The 23,851-nt window shown below is 52.6% G+C and overlaps 1 protein-coding gene and 1 pseudogene across 4 annotated transcripts in view; one reads left to right on the plus strand and one right to left on the minus strand.

Moving 5' to 3' along the window:
- The window catches only part of DHRS7B (dehydrogenase/reductase 7B), a 61,715-nt gene that overhangs the window by 9,687 nt on the left and 28,177 nt on the right, over positions 1-23,851 (minus strand). For 3 of the 4 annotated variants that reach the window (XM_059668323.1, XM_059668322.1, XM_059668324.1), the window contains exons 2-3: positions 20,306-20,484; positions 5,213-5,322 (exon numbers count right to left, since the gene is read on the minus strand). In XM_059668323.1, coding sequence (XP_059524306.1) covers positions 5,213-5,322; positions 20,306-20,484 — 289 coding nt within the window. Of the gene's footprint in view, positions 1-5,212; positions 5,323-20,305; positions 20,485-22,258; positions 22,518-23,851 lie in introns of those variants that run through there. The other variant, XM_059668326.1, reaches the window with a different exon arrangement.
- Positions 9,436-9,913, plus strand: LOC132218459 (uncharacterized protein C9orf85 homolog; annotated as a pseudogene).

Below are 23,851 nucleotides of genomic sequence, written 5' to 3' on the forward strand. Positions count from 1 at the left end.
TTGGCTGGAATCGAACCTGGGACCCTTCAGTCCGCAGGCCAACACTCTATCCACTGAGCCAAGCCGGCCAGGGCTGTTTTTTATTACTTATTTACCACAAGCAAAGGTCAGGAATTGTTATCTTTCTTTTAATTTTTTTTTACTGTTTCCCTTCATTACTGCTGTGTCTGTGCTCCATGTGAGTAACGTAGGTGCTTATGTAGGTGGGTTCTGACTTACGGCGAAAATCGCGGTACGTCGCGCCGTAGGAACAGATCTCTGGCGTAACCCGAGGACCTACTGTATATGATTGTCTAACCACTATGTTGTACTCCTGAAATTAATACAAAATAATACTGAATGTAAACTGTAATTGAAAAATAAGATTTAAAAGAGTAGCAAAAAAATTAAGTTGTCATACCTCTTGGAAAAGTATAATTTTAAAAAACAACAGAAAATAACAAGTGTTGGCAAGTATGTACAGAAATTTGGAAACTTGTGCACTGCTGGTGGAAATATAAAATGGTACAGTTGCTGTGGAAATGGTACAGTTCGGCAGTTCCTCAAAAGGTTAAAAAGAAAACTACTATATCCACACATTCCCACTCCTAGGTGTACCAGTTAATAATGTGGATTTTGTCATCAAAGAAAACACGATAATTTCAAGAGAAACATCAAAAGTGCTTTATTCAAAGTAATGTGCATCGCCAGCTACACATTTCCCCCATTTTTCAGGTAATTTGTGGATACCGTCCCAGTAAAACTTTTCTTGTTTTGAGGCAAACCACTCAGAGACCCAATTTTCCACTTCTTTGTACATCTTGAAGTGCTGCTCAGAAAGTGCGTGTGCCGTCGATCGGAACAAGTGGTCATCTGAAGGAGCAAGGTCTGGTGAATATGGTGGGTGGGTTCATACTTCCCAGGCAAGATCTTTTAACGTGTCTTTAACTGCTTTTGAGGTGTGTGATGGTGCGTCATCATGAAGCAAAATTACTTTGCCGTGTCTTCTGGCACATTCTGGTCGTCTCATGATTAAAGCATGGTTCAAATTGATTATTTGTTGTCAGTAGTGATCAGTACTAACAGTTTCACCTGGTTTTAGAAGCTCATAATACACCACACCTTCCTGATCCCACCAAACACAGAGCAATGTCTTCTTTCCGAAGCAATTTGGCCTTGCAGTTGATGTTGTTGGTTGACCTGGATAAACCCATGATGCTGTGCATCTGGGATTCTCAAAATAAATCCACTTTTCAAGGAGAAACCAAGATGGCAGCATAGGTAAACACCTGAAATTGCCACCTCGTACAACCACTTCAAAAATACAACTAAAAGACAAAACAGACATCACCCACAACCACAGGAAGGCTGGCTGAGTGGAAATTCTACAACTAGAAGGAAAGAGAAAAGCACACTGAGACTCAGGCGGTGCGGAAATAAAGTGCAGAGGTACGGAGGCTCAAGCGCGCGCGGAAAGGGGCTGGCAACGGAGGACACCGGTGTCTTTTGCAATCAGGAGGGAGGCACAAGCTCCCGATGGCCCTGACTCCAGTTCCAGGTGAGTCTCTGGGGACCCAGACCCATATGGGGAGAAACTGGACTGTTTGGCAGCGGGCGGAACTCGAGGGCAGCTTTCTCTCAGAGGTGCTTGTAGCGATTACCACGGGACACTGAGACCCGGGGCCTCTTAGGGCAGGGCTGAGGAGCAGCCATAGCTGTTTGCTCCACCATGTTGATTCCCTGAGACCCCGCCCCACCCAAGCTATGAGCAGAGGCTTTTGCATATGAATGCCCCAGCCCTTGGAGATCTAAAATTACCTAATAAACTGCAGCTGGGTCAGAGAGACACAGAACTTCCAGAAGAAGGCCCAAGGCCCCACAGCAGCTTGCATTGCTGGGCCTCATACAGGCACCTCCAAACCCCAAACAAAGAAGAGGAACTTGCAGATCTCTCCAGAGCTCCTGCTGGGTAGCCTCAGGCGGAGGCTAAATTAGCACCTCCTTAGAGATCCTAGAGCCAGTGTACCCAATGGTCAGATTGGGACCATCCAGATTACAACTCCTCAGATCCATAAGGGACACGCTCAGGGGGCAGACTCAGTGAGCACCAAAGCCCCACTGAAGCAAGTCTTGCCCCAGAAGGGTGTCTCCAGCACAGAAGTTCTCCCACTGCAGACACAGCTGATTCTCACAGCCAATTGGCCTGGAGGTCAATTCCTCCCAGTGATGCCTACAACAATCAAGGCTTAACTACAACAAGACTGTGCACAAAGCCCACAAAGGGGTGCACCAAGAGTGTCCACCTCAGGTAATTGGGGAGGCTGAGCCACTGGGCCCTATAGGACACCTAGCACAGAAAGCCACTCTATCAATACAGCGAAGCATAAAAAATGCAGAGACAAAGAAACAGGTCACAAATGACAGAAATGGAGGAAAGCAAACTACTGGATATAGAGTTCAAAACCACACTTTTAAGGTTTTTCAAGAATTTTCTAGAAACCGCCAATAAATTTAGTGAGACCCTCAAGAAATCTAGTGAGACCCTTGAGGTTATGAAAAAGGACCAACTAGAAATTAAGCATACACTGACTGAAATAAAGAATATTATACAGAGTTCCAACAGCAGACTAGAGGATCGCAAGAATCGAGTCAAAGATTTGAAATACAAAGAAGCAAAAAACACCCAACCGGAAAAGCAAAAAGAAAAAAGAATCCAAAAATATGAAGATAGCGTAAGGAGCCTCTGGGACAACTTCAAGTGTACCAACATCCGAATTATGGGGGTGCCAGAAGAAGAGAGAGAGCAAGATATTGAAAACCTATTTGAAGAAATAATGACAGAAAACTTCCCCTACCTGGTGAAAGAAATAGACTTACAAGTCCAAGAAGTGCAGAGAACCCCAAACAAAAGGAATCCAAAGAGGACCACACCAAGACACATCATAATTAAAATGCCAAGAGCAAAAGACAAAGAGAGAATCTTAAAAGCAGCAAGAGAAAAAAAGTCAGTTACCTACAAGGGAGTATCCATACGACTGTCAGCTGATTTCTCAACAGAAACTATGCAGGCCAGAAGGGAGTGGCAAGAAATATTCAAAGTGATGAATAGCAAGAACCTACAACCAAGATTACTTTACCGAGCAAAGCTATCATTCAGAATTGAAGGTCAGATAAAGAGCTTCACAGATAAGGAAAAGCTAAAGGAGTTCATCACCACCAAACCAGTATTATATGAAATGCTGAAAGGTATCTTTTAAGAAGAGGAAGAAGAAGAAAAAGGTAAAGATACAAATTATGAACAACAAATACACATCTATCAACAAGTGAATCTAAAAAACAAGTGAATAAAAAATCTGATGAACAGAGTAAACTGGTGAATATAATAGAATCAGGGGCATAGAAAGGGAGTGGACTGACTATTCACGGGGGGGGGGGGGGGCGCGGGGGCGGGGTGTGTGTGGGGGGTGTGGGAAGAGACTGGACAAAAATCGTATACCTATGGATGAGGACAGTGGGTGGAGGGGGTAAGAGCAGAGGGTGGGGTGGGAACTGGGTGGAGGGGAGCTATAGGGGGGAAAAAGAGGAACAACTGTAATGATCTGAACAATGAAGATTTAATTTAAAAAAAAAGAAAAAAAAGACTTTCGTGCTGTTGAAACAACATTTTACTGATGACTTTTCGGTTTTCCATTTGTCTTTCGTTCAGTTGATGTGGCACCCATTTTCCTTCCTTTAAAATCGTTCCCATTGCTTGCAAACGATCAGAAATTGTTTGCTGAGCAACGTTTCATCTTTCTACAAGTTGTTTTAGAGTTTGACACGCATCTTCATCCAATAATGCTTGTAATTGTTGGTCTTCAAACTTTTTTGGTTGACCTGGACGTTCTTTGTCTTTCACATCGAAATCATCACTTTTTAAAGCATTTAAACCAGCATTCACAAGTATCTTGAGATGGAGCATGTTCCCCATAAGCTTCCCGAAATATTCAATAACTTTTTCTTCAAAATAAAGTAATGAATTGAAACTTCCCGCAAATGCTCTTTTTTTGGCATGAAATTCAACATTTTTAAGCGTAAAAATATCTATGATGTTAACACCTTCAGCAAGTTTGACATATGAAGTTTTGAAGCTTGCTGTTAATACAACAAAATAACATATATGTCAATCGCATATATATCAACATATGTGTAACTCCATCTATTGAAAAAAATCCGCATTATTAACTGGTACACCTAGTATATCCAAAAAAATTGAAAGCAGGGACTCAAACAGATACATGCACACCAATGTTCACAGTAGCATTCACAATAGCCAAAAAGTAGAAACAACTATAGTGCCCATCAACAAATAAATCAATAAACAAAACGTGGTGTACACATACAATGAAATATTTTTCTGCCATAAAAAGTGATGAAATTTAAAAAAACATTTTAATTGATTTTTAGAGACAGAAGAAGGGAGAGGGAGAGAGAAAAACATCAATGTGAGAATGAAACTGATCAGCTGCCTGTCCTCTCCCGGGGCCTGAGCCCGCACCCCAGGTATGTGCCCTGACTGGGAATCAAACCGGCAACCTTCTGGTGCACGGGACATCCAACCAACTGAACCGCACAGGCCAGGGCAAAGGATGAAGTGTTGATACATGCTACAATATGGATGAACTTTAAAAACATTATGCTTAGTGAAGTAGCCAGACATAAAAGGACAAATATTGTCTTTTTCCACTTACATGAGGGATCTAGAACAGGCAGATTCAGAGACAGAAAGTAGCACAGAGGTTTCCAGGGGCTGGGGAGGGGGCACGAATGGATTAACTTTAATGGGTACAAATTTTGTCAGGGATGATGAAACAGGTTTGGGTAGAGACAGTGGTGATAATTACGTACATTGTGAGTGTATTTCATGCCACCGAGTGGTACACTTATAAATGGGTAAACTGATACTGTGTTATACCTACTTCTCCATAATTAAAATTGTAAAAGTCATCACTAACCTGCCCTCGTCCTGCCCAACAGAAGAGCCGAGCAGGTGCCAGCAGGTGAAGGGGAGGGAGCAGTGCTAATGGGCGGTGGTGGGTCTGACCATGGCAGCCCTGCCTTGGCCGGCTGCGGAGCAGCTGCTGTGGCAGCCTGCGGCCACCTGCACAGGGACCATGTCCAGTAGCCCAGGGGCCACTATCTCAGCAGAGGACAGACTGACCCTTCTCCCCAGAAGACGCGCCCGTGGGCTCACCTCGGAGGCCCGAGAAGCGGCGAGTTCTTTGGTGAGCTGCTCCAGGGCCTCTCTGTTCCGGCCGCAGAGCACCAGCTTCGCGCCCGCGGCGTGGAAGACCTTGGCGCACTCTGGAGGGAGAAGAGAACCTGATGTCTGAGACAGTTCAGGGCCTGCCTCCCCGTGCAGCTCCCACTTACCCCATGTTCCATCATCTGTCTTGTTTCTACACGCATAGAACATGTATGTGCTAGCCCCAGTGACGGGCCAGGCATGGAGCCAGGAACTGGGGTCCAGTGATGAAGGAGCCCCAGAGAGCTCGCATCTGGGGCGGGACAGACATCACAGGGCGAGGGGAGGCCGGCCTGGCTGACAGACTGCTAGGTGCTGTGCTCAGAACTTTCCATCATCTTCTCTAGCTCTGAAGAACCTGTGAGCTCACCCCCATGTTCACGACAGAGCAAGTTCAGCAGGTCAACCAGGCAGTGCCAGCTACTGTGCTGTGCTGGTCTAGGCCTACTTTCTAGCACAACCCAGATGCTGCCCAAGTCATTTTAATGCAACAGGCACATATCTACCAGGGGCACTCACACGGGTCTGTGGAAACACAGAGACACAGGGCTCTGTTGAGAGGGGCTGGAGGCCTGAGGGGCTCTTTTCTGGATAAGGCAGAGGGGTCGGGGGAGCAGAAGGGGCAGGGGGAGCAGTGGGTGAAGGGGAACATAAGATAATAGGGAGGCTGGCAATCTGAATCTGTGCCAGTGACCAGCATTCTGACGCACCTTCTTACTGGTAATTAGCTCCATTCTTACCTGGCTGCCTGTCCTGCCTTGCAGAACCTGCTCCCGGAACACTCCCATTTCACAGAGGCCATAAACCACGAACCATACACACCCCCAGAGGGCTGTCAGCACTGTGGCCAGCCAGGCCAGGCCAGGCCGTCGGGCGTAACCTCACTTCCCCCATCCCAACCCACGGGGGCTGGGAAGCCCCCGCGAAGACCAGAAGCCTGGTCCCTATGTGGGGGGCAAAGAAACTGAGGGGATGAAAGGAAGGCTTCCTCCACACTCATCACTCAGGCTCTGGAGGCCAATCCCCTGAGCCCCCCCCCCCCCCACACACACACACTAGTGCTCCTGCGGTTCTGCATGAAAGGCTCCTCTTCTGAATCCTCTGAGTGCCCGGCTGATTATTCTCTCGTGCAACAGGGGCAGGGTGAGCAGGGGACAGAGGGAGCAGAGGGGGCAGGGCGAGCAGAGGGGGCAGCGGGAACAGAGGTAAGGGGGGGGCGGAGCAGAGGGGGAATCTCTCCTCCTCCATCGCTGACCCTCCATCCCACACCGGCCAGTCTCCTCTAGGTGAGTGACGTCCCACAATTCCCCTCGTCTCGAATCCTCTGCCCACTCTCTCTCACTGACTTTTCGGAAGTCTCTCGTCTCAAAAGTCCTAGCGCTGGGCCAGAAGCCTCCTCGGCCATTTGACTTGGGTCCTTCTGGATTGGGGACGCCCAGTCCGGAGGCTCGCCTCTCGTTTCTCGTGGTGATTTGTTTAGCAATGGGGATGCCTGCCCTAAACAGTCCCCTTTGGATCTGTGGTCTGTCACTCACCCTTCCTCTCTCGTGGCCACGCCCACTCCCTCTGCACACTCACGGGGGAGATCATGCCCAACCACCTCACTTTATTCTGTAACACTGTTTGGCCACAACAAAAACTAGATAATAAGTCTCAATGGCCTGAAAACAGCGCTTTCCATTTTAAAACACTGAGCAACTTGGATAATTGCTGTCACCGCAATGCAAAATGGTCAGAGATTCCCTCCATCCAGGCCTTTTCACCCTTCAGTCCCAGCCCTCTCTCTCCGTCTGCTCTGCCCGTCTGATCCTTCTCCGTCACACAAAACATCACCACCTAACACTTCTGATTCTGAATCTACGTTTGACCCAGCAGACCACCGACCTCCACCCCCTTACACACCCCCTCCCTCACCTGCAGATTCCCAAAACCCAGACCCTCCCAACCAGCAGCCACCTCCCGGCCCCTGAGAGCCCAACTCCCAAGAACTCAAGCTCCAAAACAGCCTTTTCCCACCTAACACTCGCTCTCGGGCCAAAGACCACCCTCAACAGCCTTTTATTCCCGCGCCCATTCTACCCCTGAGGGATGCGGCAGGAACTGAGGGTATTGTGGTCAATTATGACAAACTTAATGAAGTCACTCAGGGCCCTGATGAAAGCCCAGCTCTCCTCCTCTCCCGCCTCACGGAGGCCTTGCAGAAATTGACCACTTAGGCCCCACCCCCAGAGGGATGGCATGGAAGGGCAGGCCCCAGCTGGCCGGGGCCAGCAGCGCCTCCACTGCCACCTGCTGCCAGCACCACGTGTTGGACACCTGCCATGTTCTGCGCTGCCCCCTGGTGATCAGCGCATGTCATAGTGAGTGGTCAAACTCCGGGTAGAGGGGACAATTTGCATATCAGGCTTTTATTATATAGGATCACCTCCTGATATATGCCGCAAACTTCAAAAAATAGACACAAGTCTACAAACCCCTCAAAGATACCTCATTAACCTGGCCTTTAAGGTCTTTAATAATAGAGATGAGGAGACCCAAATCCAAAAACAAAAGCGAGATCAGGCCAAGGCTGAGGCCCATTAGGAGGCCTTCCAGCTTCTAGCCACCGCTCTCATGAACCCCAAACGAAGTGCCGGTCCTCCAACTGCAGGTAAGTCAGGGCTAAGCCTCCTCCGGGCCCGTGCTTCAAATGCAGCAAGGAAGGACACAGGGCCAAGTCCTGCTCAAACCCGAGACCCCCGCCTGGGCCCTGCCCAAGATGTGGAAGGGAAGGCCGCCAGAAATCAGACTGTAGTCTGGCCCTCCGGGTCGGACCTCAGCCAGTCCAGCAAGGCAGCGCTCTGGATCCGGCTTGGAGCTCCCAGCCCTCCTGGGACTGGGCACTGAAGACTGAAGCCGCCCAGGCCCCGACAGGGCCCCACAGACTCACATCACCAGGACAGAGCCTCGGGGAACGACCGTGGTGGCAGGTAAGCCGATCTCCTTTTAATGGACACTGGGGCCACTCATTCTGCCCTCCCCGAATTCACTGGGACCCTTGTTCCCTCCTCAGTCTCTATTATGGGGGTTGACAGATCAGTCTCACAGCCATGAGCCACCTCACCTCTACACTGCATCTTACTAAACACCCCCTTTATCCACCCTTCTCTCGTTCTACCTCAGTGCCCGGCCAGGGCTACCGTGCGTCCCCTCATAAAGCCCAGCTGTCCCAAACCTCGGTCACCAACCTCAGTTTCACTGTCTCACCCCACAAGGCCACACCATTCCTGGGACTGTAAACACCTTATCTCCTCCATGACTGTCCCCTCCTCTGAACAAGAAATTTCCTCCTTCCTCAGGCTCACTGGGTACTCTCGCCTCCGGGTTCACAACTGTAGTCTTCTTGCAAAGCTCCTCTATGGCAAAGGGGCCCCCAACTGAGCCTTTAGGTCCCAAGGCCAACATTCTCACCCCTTTAATGCTCTGAAAACTCAGCGCCTTCTCACCCCCCCACCCCATCTTTCCCAAAGAACAACTTTCTTTACTGCACACGTTTACTTAACAGTCCGGCTATTATCAGAAGCTGAGCTCATTATCTCCCCAACCTTAGCATGTTATCTCTAAGGAAAAATGTGAGTTTTAAATCCAAGCCGCTAGAGAGCTGCTCTCCCCCCGCCACCACCACCTTTCTCCAGCCTCATATGCCTATACATAATTTTCCAACGTTTGTATTAACTTAAAAACTTTGGAGTGTTGCTGAGTTAAATAATAAACATCTAAATATTTTAAAATAGCATACAATACTGAAACATTGATTGCTAGACACGTTTTAACTTGCCTGCTCTTAGTTTTTTGTTGTTCTTTTAAAATATATTTTTATTGATTTCAGAGAGGAAGGGAGAGGGAGAGAGAGAGAGAAACATCCATGATGAGAGAATCATTGACTGGCTGCCTCCTGCACGCCCCCCCAACTGGGTTCGAGCCCACAACCCAGGCATGTGCCCCTGACCGGAATCGAACCCGGACCCTTCAGTCTGCAGGCCAAGGCTCCATCCACTGAGCCTCACCGGCTAGGGCTGCTCTTAGATTTTATTACAGAGGTTTCTTGTACTTTGTTGAATGTATATTTTCTTGAAAGTAAGAGTGTGTTTAAAGTGTGTTCATAGGAATCTTCCTTGTTCCAGAGTTTGGTGATTGTGATTTCGGCGATGAGCTCCCAGAGAGGGAACATGGCCTGTTCCAGGCCTCAGAGACATCAAAATACATTTAGCTTCAAAAATGACAAGTTTGATAAGAGCGTTCAGACCAAGAAAATTAATACAAAACTTCTTGATGGAGTATGTCAGCGCTGCAAAGAAGTTCTTAAATGGCGTGTAAAATACAGCAAATACAAACCACTGTCAAAGCCTAAAACTGTGTTAAACGTTTACAAACGACAGTGAAAGGTCCTTTTCACATAATTTGTAGAGACCATGTGCCTGTGAACTTGAAGTTTGTGCAAAATGTGGAAAGAAAGAAGACATTGTTACTCCGTTTAATAAAGAACCAGAAAAGACAGAAAACATTTAAAATAATCCGCATTCCAATTATAGAAGAAGCTGCAGTAGAAATAAAGAAGAAAGTGATGATTTAGATTTTGATATTGATTTAGATGACAATCACATAGATTAACATATTAAAAGTCAGTGTGAAAACATAAAATTCTGAACAACTTTAGACTTTGAAGGTTATACAGAAAAATACTGTGAAGTCCTAATAAGAATTTAGAATAACAATAACATTTATACATGAACAATATAAATTGTGTATGGTATTTGAACAATTATAAAACTTATGCAGTTTTCTTACAATAAATTTCCAAGTAGCATATGCTAGAAGATCTGCCAAATGAGCATTTTAGAATATCAAAGTAAACAAGATTCAGAACTGATGGTTTTGTAAGAACTATCTCATGGGAAAAATCATATGACATCACTGCTAGACTCAAAAATTGGTCCTCGGGTATGTACCTTTTGATAAATTTATCTCAAGTAAATGACCCATAAACAAAAAGCCCCCTTAACTTAATGTTTGGTTGCTTTATAAAGCAAAAAGTTAATTTTTTTAATAATAATGTTTAACAAGTATGTAGCAGTTTTTAAAAATATATCATCACATTTTTAATCTTTTTTCTTTTATAAAATACACATACAAAAATGCATAAAACATATGTATAGTTTAGTAAATACTTTTAAAGAAAACTCATACATCCCAGCTGAAGAACTACTCCTAAACAATATAAATTAGCTTTATCTGATATTTGAACTTTTTTCTTTTTATTTTTTTATTATTTTTTTTAAAATAACTTTTATTGATTTCAGAGAGGAAGTGAAAGAGACAGAAACATCAATGATGAGAGAGAACCAATGATTGGCTGCCTCCCGCATACCCCACACTGGGGATCCAGCACAGGCTGGCATGTGCCCTGACCGGGAATCGAACCGTGACCTCCTGGTTCACAGGTTGACGCTCAACCACTGAGCCATGCTGGCCGGGCTTATTATGAAAAATCTCAAACCTAAAGAAAAGTAGCAAAATAATACAATGAACCTTTGTATACTCCTACCTAGATCCATATTTGTTAACAGTTGCCATGTTTTGTTTGTATCTGAATAGGTGGATATGGGTATATCTTTCATTTGCTGAACCATTTAAAAATAATCGCAGGCATTAGTTTTGAAGACACTTATGCACGTTATTGTGTAGCTCTTCTCTATTTTATTATTATGAAATTAGTGAGATTGATTCAGGTTGTTGCAAAAGCTGTTACCAGTACATTTTACATGTCTCTGTTTTATCCTATTGTATTATATACCACGATCTATTTTATACTCGCATGTTGAGGGACATTGGCGTTATCTCAGTGTTTCCCTATTAAAAACAATTCTGCTGTGGGGAAGTGTGTTCAGGAATGTAAACGCCGGCTGTGTACTCTTTGACTACAGCTGGTGATTTGGTGCCTGGGTGGAAGGTTTGTGCTGTCCAGTGAGTCAGGACAACACAACCTGGTCACCCCTGACTTCCGAAGGGACCCCTTCTCTCCTCCTGAGCTAAAGTAGCCCCACGCAGGCTCTCCTGTTGCTTAAGTCCTTATTTATATCTGAGCCTAGACTTTCTTTATTTGCACCGCTCATTCAGTCCTGGACACTATCATTGAAAGCCTCACAGGTCTTCCTGCTTGGTATTTAGGAAATTCTCTCCCCTTTTCTAGCCTTCTTAAAAGTCACACACTGCAAAGGACACCAAGTAGGGAATGATCCCGTAATACAGGGAAATAACAGAGCAGACCAGGAGGCCAAGACAGTGGCTCAGGGAAGCCCCCGTCTCCCCAACTCTTAGCTACACCCCATATAACGCCCTAACACACTCCAGAGGAGCTCAGTCCCTAGCAGCTCTGGGGGCCACTCAGGAAGATCCATGGTCAAAATTTCCGGGGAAATACATCCTTCCCCAGGGAAAGGCCCGCGGTATCTTACGGCCTATTCACAATTCCCTACGTATAGGATACAGACCGCTTCTACAACTCCTACCCCCCAGCACATCCTAGCCAGGCCTCCCTACTGCAAGATAAACCAACACCTGTTCTACTCGTTACTCAGCATCTCCCTCAGGACAGGGTAGGTTAGACCTCCTTTCCCGCTTACAGGACTGGCAGACTGACCGCACTCACATGCCTCCTATTAAAAGAACAAATATCTTTGAACCCTCATAGATACTGTCTCAGGGTGGGTAGAGGCCCGTTTCCCACTGCGTCTGACCCACCTCATTACAATCAGAAAATGGATCTGCTTTCCGATCTCAAATGACTCCACAGGTCTCCGCCACTCTGAACTCCAGTGGAATTTACACCCCCCACCAGCCCCGATTTCAGGCGGGTAGAAAAGGCAAATTCTTAAGTAAGTCCCACCTCACTAAATTAACTCTCGAAACTAAAGAATCTCAAACTACTCTCCTACCTCTAGCCCTTATGCGCATCAGGGCAACACCGCCCCCCTCCCCCGCACCCTCCTTTCTTAGTCCCTTTGAACTCCTGTATGGAAGACCCTTCTTATTCGGAAACTTCCCTTCCACAGAGGCTATGTCTGCGTTTTAAATCTCATCTGACAATCACTGGAGAACATGCTGATCAGGTCCTCCCTCGACCTTTCACAGGAGACCTCCCCCTACTCCTCCTAAAGGAAACCCATCATAACTCAAGCGCTGGAGGCAGGCCCTTACGGGGTGCTCTTAACCGCCCCCTGCAGCTGAACCCTCAGGGCACCCCCATGGTCCCACCTTCCCACACCAAACCCACCTCAGGAGCCCCTCCATCACCGGAGCTGGAGTCCCCTAGATTACAGCCACCATGTCGGGCCCACCAGACCCCGCCTTACCCGCATCCCAGAAGAGGACGAATGCGTGAGCACCCCTGCACCTGCCCCTAATACCCCTGGCTTCCCTGAAAGCCCACCTCCTCTCCCAGGAAAATCCTCCCGGTCCTAGCTACTGCCCCCTCCCTCCGCAGCAGGGCTCTCACCTTCCCATGGGACTGCCTTCTACAAAGGGACTTGGATTACCCATGGGGCAAGGTTTCCTCCTTTCTAGATCCTAAATATACCCTTTCCCCTGGGGACCATCTCTGCCCTGGAGTGGGGCTTAGCTCTCCTTCTCACCCTGTCCCCGCCCTCCTCTCCTCCACCCACAGGGAACCTTCCCACCTCCACTGTCTCCAACCAACACTTATCCTCGCCCATTCCCTCCTGAGCCAGGGCTGCTGGCTCTGCCTTCCCTCTCCTCTTCAGCGTCCACCACCATCCCTATCCCAATCGAGACGTGGAATCAGGCAAACATCACTCTAGCTGATAAAAAGGGAACTATGTTTCTCAAAAAGGCAGACACCCTCTAGGTCAGGGGTCCTCAAACTACGGCCCGCGGGCCACATGCAAATACAAATATTGTATTTGTTCCCGTTTTGTTTTTTTATTTCAAAATAAGATCTGTGCAGTGTGCATAGGAATTTGTTCATAGTTTTCTTTTAAACTACAGTCCGGCCCTCCAGCGGTCTGAGGGACAGTGAACTGGCCCCCTGTTTAAAAAGTTTGAGGACCCCTGCTCTAGGTAATTACCCTGCAGCCCCGGCATCAAGCCTCCCTTCTTTTCCGTTCTTATATTCAATCTCCTACTAAGGCAGCTCCTCCCTCCCTCCCGTCACAGGTCCTAACGCCCTGCACACCCACCCATCGCCCAAGCCCCTTCATGCTTTACAAGGTCACAGGGCAATGTACTGGTATCAGTGGACCACCTCCCATCATCAGCTTGTAACCCCACAGTTAACCGAGAACTACCAAACGGCCACTGATTCCAATGGGTTGACTACCAGGTCTCCCCGGAAGCCAATGGTTATTTCCTACAGCCAGTCCTTTTACTTCTTATCCAGCCATCCAGGCCCCAGGCCTCCACTGCTCCCTTCCTTCCCTTTCTCTTTTCCCTTGGATAACAGCCCATCCTCGCGTTCCCTCCCTTTCACTGCAATGGAATCTCAACCACTCATCTGTCACCCTTATCGGTAGCGCCATGGCAACGACCCTCTAGGAAAGGGAACCTCACCCTTTAGTCACCTCTTCTCCCTACCCCTCAGCTTGTCTCTGTGATCAGGGATTCTTCTTCCTCTGTGAGGAGAACACAGACATCTGCCTCCCACCAGCTGGACAGGAACCGGTACTCTCGTCTACCTCTCACCCAGTGTAGATGTAACCTGTCCCCATAACCCATCACAGCCGACACAAAAGGGCAGTCCAGATAACCCCTCTCCTCATAACCCTGGGCATCACAGCAGGGGCTGGAACTGCCATCGGGAGCTTAACCACTGCTCAGCCTATTTTGAAACCCTGTCTCAGGACCTACAAGAAACATGTAGGTGCCCACTAAGGGGCAAAACTGGGGAAAAGACCCTCACCCCCAGGGCAGTCTATTCTCCCTTTCATTTCACCAGTCAGGCCACTTAGACCCTGACCTGTTCCTCCCTAAAGAGCACGTCTAGGCCTCAGTTGTATTTCAGCTCCAGGCTCAGAGAAGCAGCAAAACCAGACAGCGACGCTGTGGCAGCCTCAGGACCAGCCTTCACCTCCCAGTCACTCAACAGGACGCTCTCCAGCCGTCACCACCCGCCAGTCTCTTGGGCAAGATCATGCTGCTGCGACCTCGTCCAGCCGACTGTCCAAGTCCATTCCCCGGGACCTCGCCATCCCCCTCAGCAGGAAGTAAATGTGGAAGACATGCTCTTCGTCCCTGTTCCATAGAACAGACAGGCTGGGTGTTCGCTCTGATCAGATAAATGATCTCGCCGTCCCCCTCAGCAGGAAGTAACTACGGAAGATATGCTCTTCGTCCCTGTTCCATAGAACAGACAGGCTGGGTGTTAGGTCTGATCAGATCATTGAATGGACACCCCTTCCCCGGGAGCTGACCTTTAGGCCACTTCACAACAGACATTCCCTTTTGCTGACACCACACTTTACTTGCTGAGACCACATTCCATTATCTCTCCCTCCGGACCTGCACAGAGAATTCTCTGCCCAGATAAAGCCACCCAAAGTCCTTTAAAAGCCGCTGACTCCTGTCACTGGGTGCTGGAGCCATCCAAGCTCAGCCACCTGGTGTGCAGATGATCAAATAAATTCAAAATCCCTCACCTTTCTGGCCTCCTGCTTTCCTCTTTGGCCACCTAACAGGAGGCAGGGGAGCAGGGGGAGCAGAGGGGGCAGGAGGAGTAGAGGGAGCAGGGGTGCAGAGGGTGGGGGTAGAGGGGATGGGGCAGGGGGAGCAGAGGGGGAAGAGGGAGCAGAGGGGGAGCGGGAGGGCAGGGGAGCAGAGGGAGCAGGGGATGGGGCAGGGGAGCAGAGGGGGAAGGGGGAGCAGGCGGGTAGTGGGAGGGCAGGGGAGCAGAGGGGGCGGGAGCAGAGGGAGCAGGGGTGCAGATGGGGGGGTAGAGGGGATGGGGTGGGGGAGCAGAGAGGGAGCGGGAGGGCAGGGGAGCAGAGGGGGCAGGGGTGCAGATGGGGGGGTAGAGGGGATGGGGGCAGGGGGAGCAGGGTGCAGAGCACACAGAGCACTGAGGAGCAGGATGGGGGCAGACAGTGGGGAGTCCCTCCGCTGCTGGGTGGGAAAGGACACAGCCGGAGAGAGCTGAAGCCTGGAGGGCCTATAGCAGCCACAGTAGGAAGGGGCTGCGTGTTAAAGGCTCCTCCTCATGGGGAAGGAAGGAGACCAGACAGACTGGCTGCACCGCACCCACTACCCTTCCAGGTGACGATGGTGAGGACGCCCCTAGGGGAGGGAGGCGCAGCCAGAGCCAAGTGGGGGCCTCTGCTAGTCACATCCTTTCGGTGCGAGAAGAGGCATGGCTCCCACGGGGGCCAAGCCACGAGGGTTCATCAGGAGGCTCAGTACAGCCCCTGCACTACAGCTGAAGGGCCGGGACAGGGGAGGGCGGGGTGGTGGCCCCCAGGGCCGTGGCAGCAGGAAGCCGCTCCCTCAGGCTGGCGTCCTCTCGCGGCCCGGCTCCTCACCAGCTGTGCAGGCTCCAGGCAGCTGTGCCACGTCCACACAGCTCCCTGCCAGGCAGGGGCTCCAACTGGTCTCCTCCGAGCTCTGATGCCAAAGTCTCGCGCACGCAGGGCTGTGGTCAGCCTGGGGGGCAGCATCCACAGGACTGGCCCAGCAGGGGTCCCACATACTCCCCTGAGTCAAAGAGGAGGGCAGCCCCCGCCCCCCAGGCCACCTCAGAGGAAGAGGGAGGCAGAGGGCGAGGCCTGCCCCAAACACACTCTAACTACACGCTCAGGGCCCTAAAGACGAGCAGCTTCTAGAAACTACCGCCACCCAGGGCTCCAGAGGACGTGTTTGACCCGCTGTGCTCACCTGGCTCTGTGGCCTTGGGTTAGGCGATACCCTCTGTGTGTCGCTTTCCTCACATGTAGGACAGACAGACACAGCCCTGGAGCTGCAGGAGCGAAGGAGACGGAGCCGTGGGGACAAACACTCCTCAGAGAGCACGGCCGCACTGCTCTGCACCCGCAGCCGCCTTACGCGCTCTTCCAGTAAACCGACTGCTGGCGAAGCCTGCAGGCCTGGGCTTAGGAGGCACCCGTGCCCGTCCTCACGGCGCCCCGAGTCCGTGCCCCTCAGCGCCCGCCCGCCCAGTCAGCACAGGCCTCCCTCCGCCCTGGCTGTGCGGGTCAGGCAGCGCTCCGAGGCGGGCAGCCCAGGGGTGTCCTCTGCCCTCTGCTCACAGCGGGGGGCGGGGCGCTCAGAGAGGGTGAGAGTCAGGCTGTCACCTCTCCGGAGGGAAGCAGGGTCACTGGTCTGACAGCCCTGCTCTTAATCCCAGAGAGAAGCCCTCCTGACAGCAAGGAGGCCACAGACAGCGGCAAAGAAAGGCCAGGCCCTCGGGAAGAGGGAGGCTGACCTCGGGCCCCCGGGGCGAAGCCTTCCTGTATGCCCTGCAGCCCTCCTGTCGCTTCTTCAGCGTCTACCTTGCCAAACCCAGGCCTGCGCCTCCTGCACAGGTGGAGCCGTAGGGACGGAGGTGCTAAGTGACTAACTCAGCATGTTCTCCGGCAAGGCTCCGGCTGGTTGTCCACTGGCTCATCCCGACAAAGGGCACAGATCCAGCCGCCAGCAGCCCTCTCAGCCTGCCCTGCCCTGCCCCTGGGAGGTCTGGCCAGAGCCACAGCCCATCTCCATGATTGCTGTTCTCACCAGGCAACAAGGCCTAGGGGATGCGGAGGCAGCATTCCTGAGACCAGGACTGCTCCCCAGTCTACCAAACCATTCCCAAGATGAGGAATTTCCAGTTCTGCTGGCTTCCTCGCCCCATCTGGCCCTGGCCTGGCCCACACGGTGGACACTTTATGAGGTGCCACTGAAGGGCACAGGCATGGGAACAGACACGCAGAGCCAGAGGGGGAGGGAGGCCCCTGCTGGGTGAGGTTCCGGACAAGGGCCCTGGCCGAGCAGGGAGACATAAAGCCGTGTAGGGAGTGACAGGGAGGCAGACGCCAGCCGGAAGGGCTCCATCTTCATGTCTGAAAGGGCTGCCCCAGGGAGGCGGGGGGGTCGGGGGAAAAGGGAGTCTCAGGGCCACGTATCCAGGCTTCAGGCGCCCTCCTGGCTTGCAGATCAAGAAGGCAGCTCGCTGCTTCAGGGCTCAGGCTGGCGAGGGGCCTCCAGAACACGCTGCCCCTCGGGCCCGCGCCTGCCGTGGCACAAGGACACCGGTGGAACCTCACCACACAAATGGGAGACGCAGAGCCAAAGGCTGCCCGGCTGGGGCGCAGCCCGCAGCGGCTAACACGGGCAGAGCCACCGCAGGCTGCAGGCCCTCCTCGTGGCGGCTGCGATGCCTGGGTGAGACGTGGTTCCTATTTTGTGGTTGTTAATCCTCACCCGAGGATATTTTCCCATTGATTTTAGGAGAGTGGCAAGGGGGTGCAGGGGAGAGAAACAGTGATGCGAGAGAGACACATCGATGGGTTGCCTCCTGCACTGACCCCACCGGGGCTGGGGATGAACCTGCAACCCAGGCACGCGCTCTTGACTGGGAATCAAACCCGCAACCCTTCGATGTGTGAGCCTACGCTCTAACCACTGAGCACACTAGCCAGGCCTGATCTGGGCCTACTTCTCCTGGCTGGAGGGACAGAGCTACATGGAGTCCTGTCCCTACCGTGAGCTGGGACCCGGGAAAGGCTGGCGGTACCTGTCTCACTATCTCCATATGAATACACGCGGGGTGGGCGCTTTTTTCAATTACATTTTCTACTCCCTTCACGGGGTGTCTGGAAGAGGAAGTGCAGAATGACGAGGAGAACTGGAGCACCTGCAACTGGTAAAGGGTAAAGTTGCACCACCCAACCCTCACATGCTCCTCGAGGACTCTCGGAAGGAGGGCTTCTCTCTGGGATTAAGAGAAGCAGCTGCTGACTGGCCTATATATAGTGCTGAGGGAGGTCAGAGGACCGGCTGGCCCAGGGCCTGGAGGCAGCCAGCCCCGTGCAGGTCTGCGGATCTAAGGACAGGCCAGGGTCCCCCGGAGAGAATCGCCCGCACCACAGACACCTGGAGGGACCTCCCCCACAACTTCCCCCTCCTCTGGCCCCACAGCCACCCACCCTGCAGACGGGCCCACCTGCTCCCGTGTTCCTGCAGCACCAGAGCTCACAGCCCCGCATGCTGTACTGCCCAGCTTTGGGCCTGGCCTGCAGTGCCCTCCCCGCTGCCCTCCCTCCCTTTTCCTGAGCCATGTCCCCCTCAGGTCAGACAAGACTGAGTTCTGAAGTCAGAGATGTGGGTTTAAATCTCGGCTTCACCCTTTCGGGCTAGAAGTGCTAGGGCTGGTCAGACCTCCCTGACTGCTGCACGGACAGAAAGCACAGCCAGTGCCCATGCGTGTACTCTCCCGCTCCCAGGCCTGGCTGGGATCATCCATGCCTGAAATGGCAGTGTCCTGAGCAAGTCCCTGCCTCTCCCTCCTGAGGGACAGGACCCTCTTCCATCTGTCTGTCCAGCACCTGCCAGAACCTTGCCCGGAGAAGATGCCCATCAGTGCCGGCTGTACTGTCACCGGCTGCAGAGGCAGCAATGGGGGGTCCACCACAGGTGGGGGCCTCTGAGCCTGCATGGACCTGAGCGCGAGGGTGGCCGACGTGCTGTGTGACGCGGTGTGTGTGAGGTGCTGAGAACGAGCCAGGCTCACCACGTGCCGGGGGCCCTGTGCACGCTCTGCCCGCCCCAGTTCTGTGGCTGGTCCTGTAATTAACGTGATGTAAGACAGGCTACAGGGGAAAATGTAATGTTGTACGTATGGGAGCCTCCCCGCAAATATGAAGCTCTCAGATATTACCAGTGCCCACCCGGCCCCACACACAGCTATCACATCACTGACTGCCAGGGCGGGTGCTGCTCACCGGGAGATGCAGTTCCTGCTTTCAAGGGCACGGAGGAGGCCGGAGTGGCCTGTCCTCTGGCACCAGCTGTTTCTAAAGTAACTTTCATTCAGAATAACCTGGGCTATTTCCCCTGCTGGAAGGACAAAGACACATGGAGTCCTGTCCCTCCCACGTCAAAGGGGCAGAATACCAGCAGTGTGAGGCCGATGTTACCTGTCTCACTATCTCTATATGAAGACACATGGGGTGCGCGTGAATTAGGGGTGACATATATTGCCCCCTTCACATGTTTGGAAGGGAACCAGTGACAGCTCCACAAACTCACCTGCTTGGGGGGGGCGGGGGCGGTGACTGACGGACCCAGCAGCTCAGGGTGCTCACTGAACTAGAATGGGATTAGACTGAAGAAACTGGGGAGCTGAGGCATCACGCATCCTGGTTCCAGCCCTGCCAAGCTATGTCGGGTACATCTCCAGGCAAGAAAAGATGCGGAGCCCTGGCCAGCATGCTCAGTGGTTAGAGCGTTGGCCTTAGCACCAAAGGGTCATGGGTTCAATTCCCAGTCAAGGGCACGTACCTGGGTTGCAGGTTCAATCCCTGGCCCCAGTTGGGGCACATGTGGGAGGCAACCAACCGACGTGTCTCTCTCACAGCAATGTTTCTCTATTTTTCTCTCCCTCTCTCTAAAATCAATGGAAAAAAATACCCTCAGATGAGGATTAACAAAAAGGCTATAAACCAGGGGTTCTCTGTGTGGCCCTCACAGAGGCCCTGAATTGTCCATATTTGAAAATCAGAGGCCTTTACATAAAAAGCCCTATTTCAACCACCATGGAGCTGAGCAAGGCTGCCCGCCGGGTGGACGGGCGCCTCCAGGGGCCACGGTCTTCCCCACAAGCCTTTGCTCCCACGCTGAGGCTGAAGCCTCCCGCACTGAAGCTCTTGCTTTAGGCACTGGACTGAGCACAGGGACAGACCCTGTTCCCAAGTCCCCAGAGCTCCTCCCACGTGCACCTGTGCTCTGTCCCCGTGGCGCCGAGCGGCTCCTCCAGCCAGGCCACCTTCCACGCCCGACAGCACTGCCCCCGGGACCCACCTCGCCCCAGGCCCGAGGTCGCGCCCGTGATGACCACCACGGCGTCCTGGAGGTGGGCCTTCGTCCGCAGGCCCTGCAGCAGCTTGAAGAAGCCGAAGACGCCCACGCAGCCGAGCAGCAGGGACAGGACGGCCGTGGAGGTGACACAGTCCATGGCCCGAACGGTCAGCGAGCTCTTCCTGGAAGGACCAAAACCAAGTCAACGAGTGGCAACATGGGAAATGGGAAACCTGCCACCCTCCTGCCCCGGCCGGACGAGGGCCCAGAGCTCTCCTGGGAGGACTGGGGCTCGGCGTCCAGCAGACACCTGCTGGGCCTGTGGTCCGGCCTCGTGTCCAGCCTCGGAGCGTGCTGCTCTGAGGTGACAGGACCACGGCCTGGCGGTGCCGGGAGGCACAGCACGGCAGACGCAGGCTCCCTCACAGCTGCGTTGGGAAGGGTGTGCTGGCCATTCTGGGGAACGTGTCTGTTTCTCCCACAACTGTCTCCAACGTCCTTACTCCTCAGGCTCCCCATCACTCGCCCACGCCCTGTGCCCAAAGCAACAGCTAAGAGGGGAGACACGAGGTACTTAGCGGTCAAGGCTGAGTGAGTGGCACCAACACTGTGTTGGTCACTTTGAAAGCAATGCCGTCGGGCCGCCTGTCAGGTGGACCCGCGTCTGTCACAGAGGCCCCCACAGCCCGCCTCCAGGACGCGGCGGCAGGAGCGCGGGAGCCTCCCCAGGGAAGAGGCCGGAAGCCCGGGGCAGCTCCTGTGACCGCCTGGAGCTCCCGCTCACTCATCGCCCTGGGGGTGACCACGGAGCACCCTCCCCTCCCAACGCCGCCTCCGCAGCTCCTCAGACTAACGCTTCCGCTCCCTGCCCAGACACCGGCCCTATGACGCCCACTGCGCCCGCGCGACCCACTCCCCCAGCGGCTCTGGTCCGGGTCGGGGTGGGCCGTCCTGTCAGAACGAGCCTGCTCTTCGGCAAAGGGTTCCGCTCCAACTTCAGCCGTGAACCCAGCTAGTTTAGTGTTTATTTTTCACTTGCTTTCCCAATGCACTTCAATTCCCAGTTACCATAAACACCGGTAAAAACGACTACCATCCACTCACTTCATCTGCTTCTGAAAGACCCCCAGCCACTGTCCGCTACGTGGCTGCGTTTCGCTCTCACCCTCCATTGTGCCAAGCCTCCAGCTGGTCACTGAAGTGGTTTCTAAGGTGTCAAACTCTTTACCTGGGCACTGAGGGCACCCCCGCCCCAACAGGAGGCACAGGCCAGGAGTCTGAATCCCAGGGTAGTGCTGCGCCCCACCCTCTGGCACCTGGGAGCAGAGGAGTGACAGCTGGGCCACTTTGTTGGTGTCACTTCACCAGAAAATGATGGCAATCGACAGAAAACACAGGTAGGCCCCAAGGTAATCGTAGCTCAGAAGTTTTAGGTAATAAACGTGGAGAGAGGGGATGGGACAGGATTCCAACCCAGTGGGTAGCTGTTTGGGAAGAGCTTTTTCCACGCTGCAACCCAGGTCCTCATGTGAGGCAGGTCCCAAAGGGAACCACCCTGCCTGGCCCAGAACCAGCTGGGGGCCAGCTATGGCCTAGGATACCCAGGGGGTGGGGACACTGCTCACAAAAGGAACCAGAGCTCCACTAGGTCAGCAGGTGCGACAAACTACACCTGCTCCCCACCACAGGCCCAGGGTCTGCCTGCTCCCACCTGCAGCCTGGGGCTGAGCAAGCTCCATGGAAGGCTGTGTGTGTGTGTGTGTGTGTGTGTGTGTGTGTTGTACTGAAAGGTGTGGGGGGAGGATAACAAGCCTGTTGCCTCCTGAAACTCAGAGGTGTCTGAGCCCACCTGGAAGCAGCACTCTGTGTGAGGGAAGGCAGTGCAGGGCCACAGGAGGCTCAGCCACTACCCAGCCAGGTGAGGGACTCCACGGCTCAGAGCCTGAGAACCCTCACCTGTGAATGAGGGTGCGTGTCCCACTCGCAGGTTTGCTGTGAGTCCGAGGAGCTGGCTCACGAAAAGGTGTGCCCGGCTCTGGGGCAGGTGATGCCAGGAAGCGGAGCTGCTGTCACATCATCCCACCGCCTCACTCAGTCCTGGCCCCGGCACCGGTTTCAGAGCAGCCCATCTGAAGCTTGTCCACGAGTCCCTAGTTTATGAACACTGGTTTCTTCTCAATAAAGGGAACTCATATACTTTCCTGTGGTTTTAATTACATCTCATACCTTTACACCTTTAATTAAATCAACAAATAGGGGAAAAACACAACTTTGTCAAACGTCAGGATCCCGTATCCCAAGGTTTGTTTCAGAAACTGGGCTTCTGTGAAGCCATCAAGGCCAACAGGCAGGAGAGCAGACGAGTTGTGATCTGCCTCTGCTGCTTCCTCCTCGCCAGGGCGGAGTGGGAGGAAGACAAACCCCTGGCAAGGCTCCCGCTGGAGCAGCGGCAAAGCTAGCGAACGGCACTGCATGCACCTGCCGTGTCTACACCCAAGCCAACCATCTCCAACACAAGGGAAGGAGAAGCTGCACACAGTGTGTCCACTTCCAGGTTCCCTGGGCACCTGCCCACAGTGCCTCCAGCCAGAACCTCCTGGCACCGGCCAACGGGGCACCCAGGCCGAGTAGGATCCACCTCGCCCACAGGCCAGCTTCCTATGGGGACAGCACACATCTGCCTTCAGGCTGACAAAGGGTCACAGAATCAGAAGGCCAAGGAAGCTGGAAATCAGCACAGACGTGCCAGCTCCCTCAAGATGAGGATGCATGGTGGGCAGACACTCCAGAGCAAGCCATTAATTTGAGAGAATCATGTTCAATTTCAGGGCAACCTTCCTGACCAGGTGAAGCTGGTCATATTAGCAATGTCAACTCTTTCTGGGAGTTTTTCTAACTCTTACGGACCAACTTTTATTCCCCTCTGCAGTGCTTGTGGTCACCCCAATGTGCCCAGGACCACTGGGCCTCCCTAGACAATTAGAGGCAGCTGTGCCAACCCTTCCTGTCTCACCCTTGGCAGTCACCACGGCCAAGAGAGCAAGACACAGAGCTGGCTCAGCCCACTGCTGGGCTGCGTCCCGGGGGCCTTCTCCAGTAAAGGGACAGCTCCCAGGTGGAAGAAGCGCTGCGTCCGGGCTGGCCACAGTCCAGGTACGGAAATAAACCTGCTTGTGCAGCAAGTTCAAAGGGGGCCTGTTTTCTCTGAAAACGGCTACAAGAAGAACTTTAATATGTTTATAAATGTTGCATTTTATACCAAAAGGCTTTTTAACTGCTGGCTTCAGATGTAACTGGGAAGGTAAGATGAATGGTACAAAAAGGAGTTGGGGGGGACCTCACTCACGACTCCCAGCATTTGGAGATCAGCTTGTAGAAAGAGGGGACACAGTTGGCCCAGCACCCAATGAACCACACCGGAGAGCAGGACAAGTATGTGGGGAGGGGGGGAGAGACCAGAAAAGACAGAAGGTGGGCTCACCCCTCACACAGGAACGGCAGGTCATACATGGTCTGGAAGTAGAGTGCACTGTCTGACGGACACACTGG

The sequence above is a fragment of the Myotis daubentonii genome, chromosome 16 (assembly GCF_963259705.1).
Source record: "Myotis daubentonii chromosome 16, mMyoDau2.1, whole genome shotgun sequence".
NCBI lineage: Eukaryota > Metazoa > Chordata > Mammalia > Chiroptera > Vespertilionidae > Myotis > Myotis daubentonii.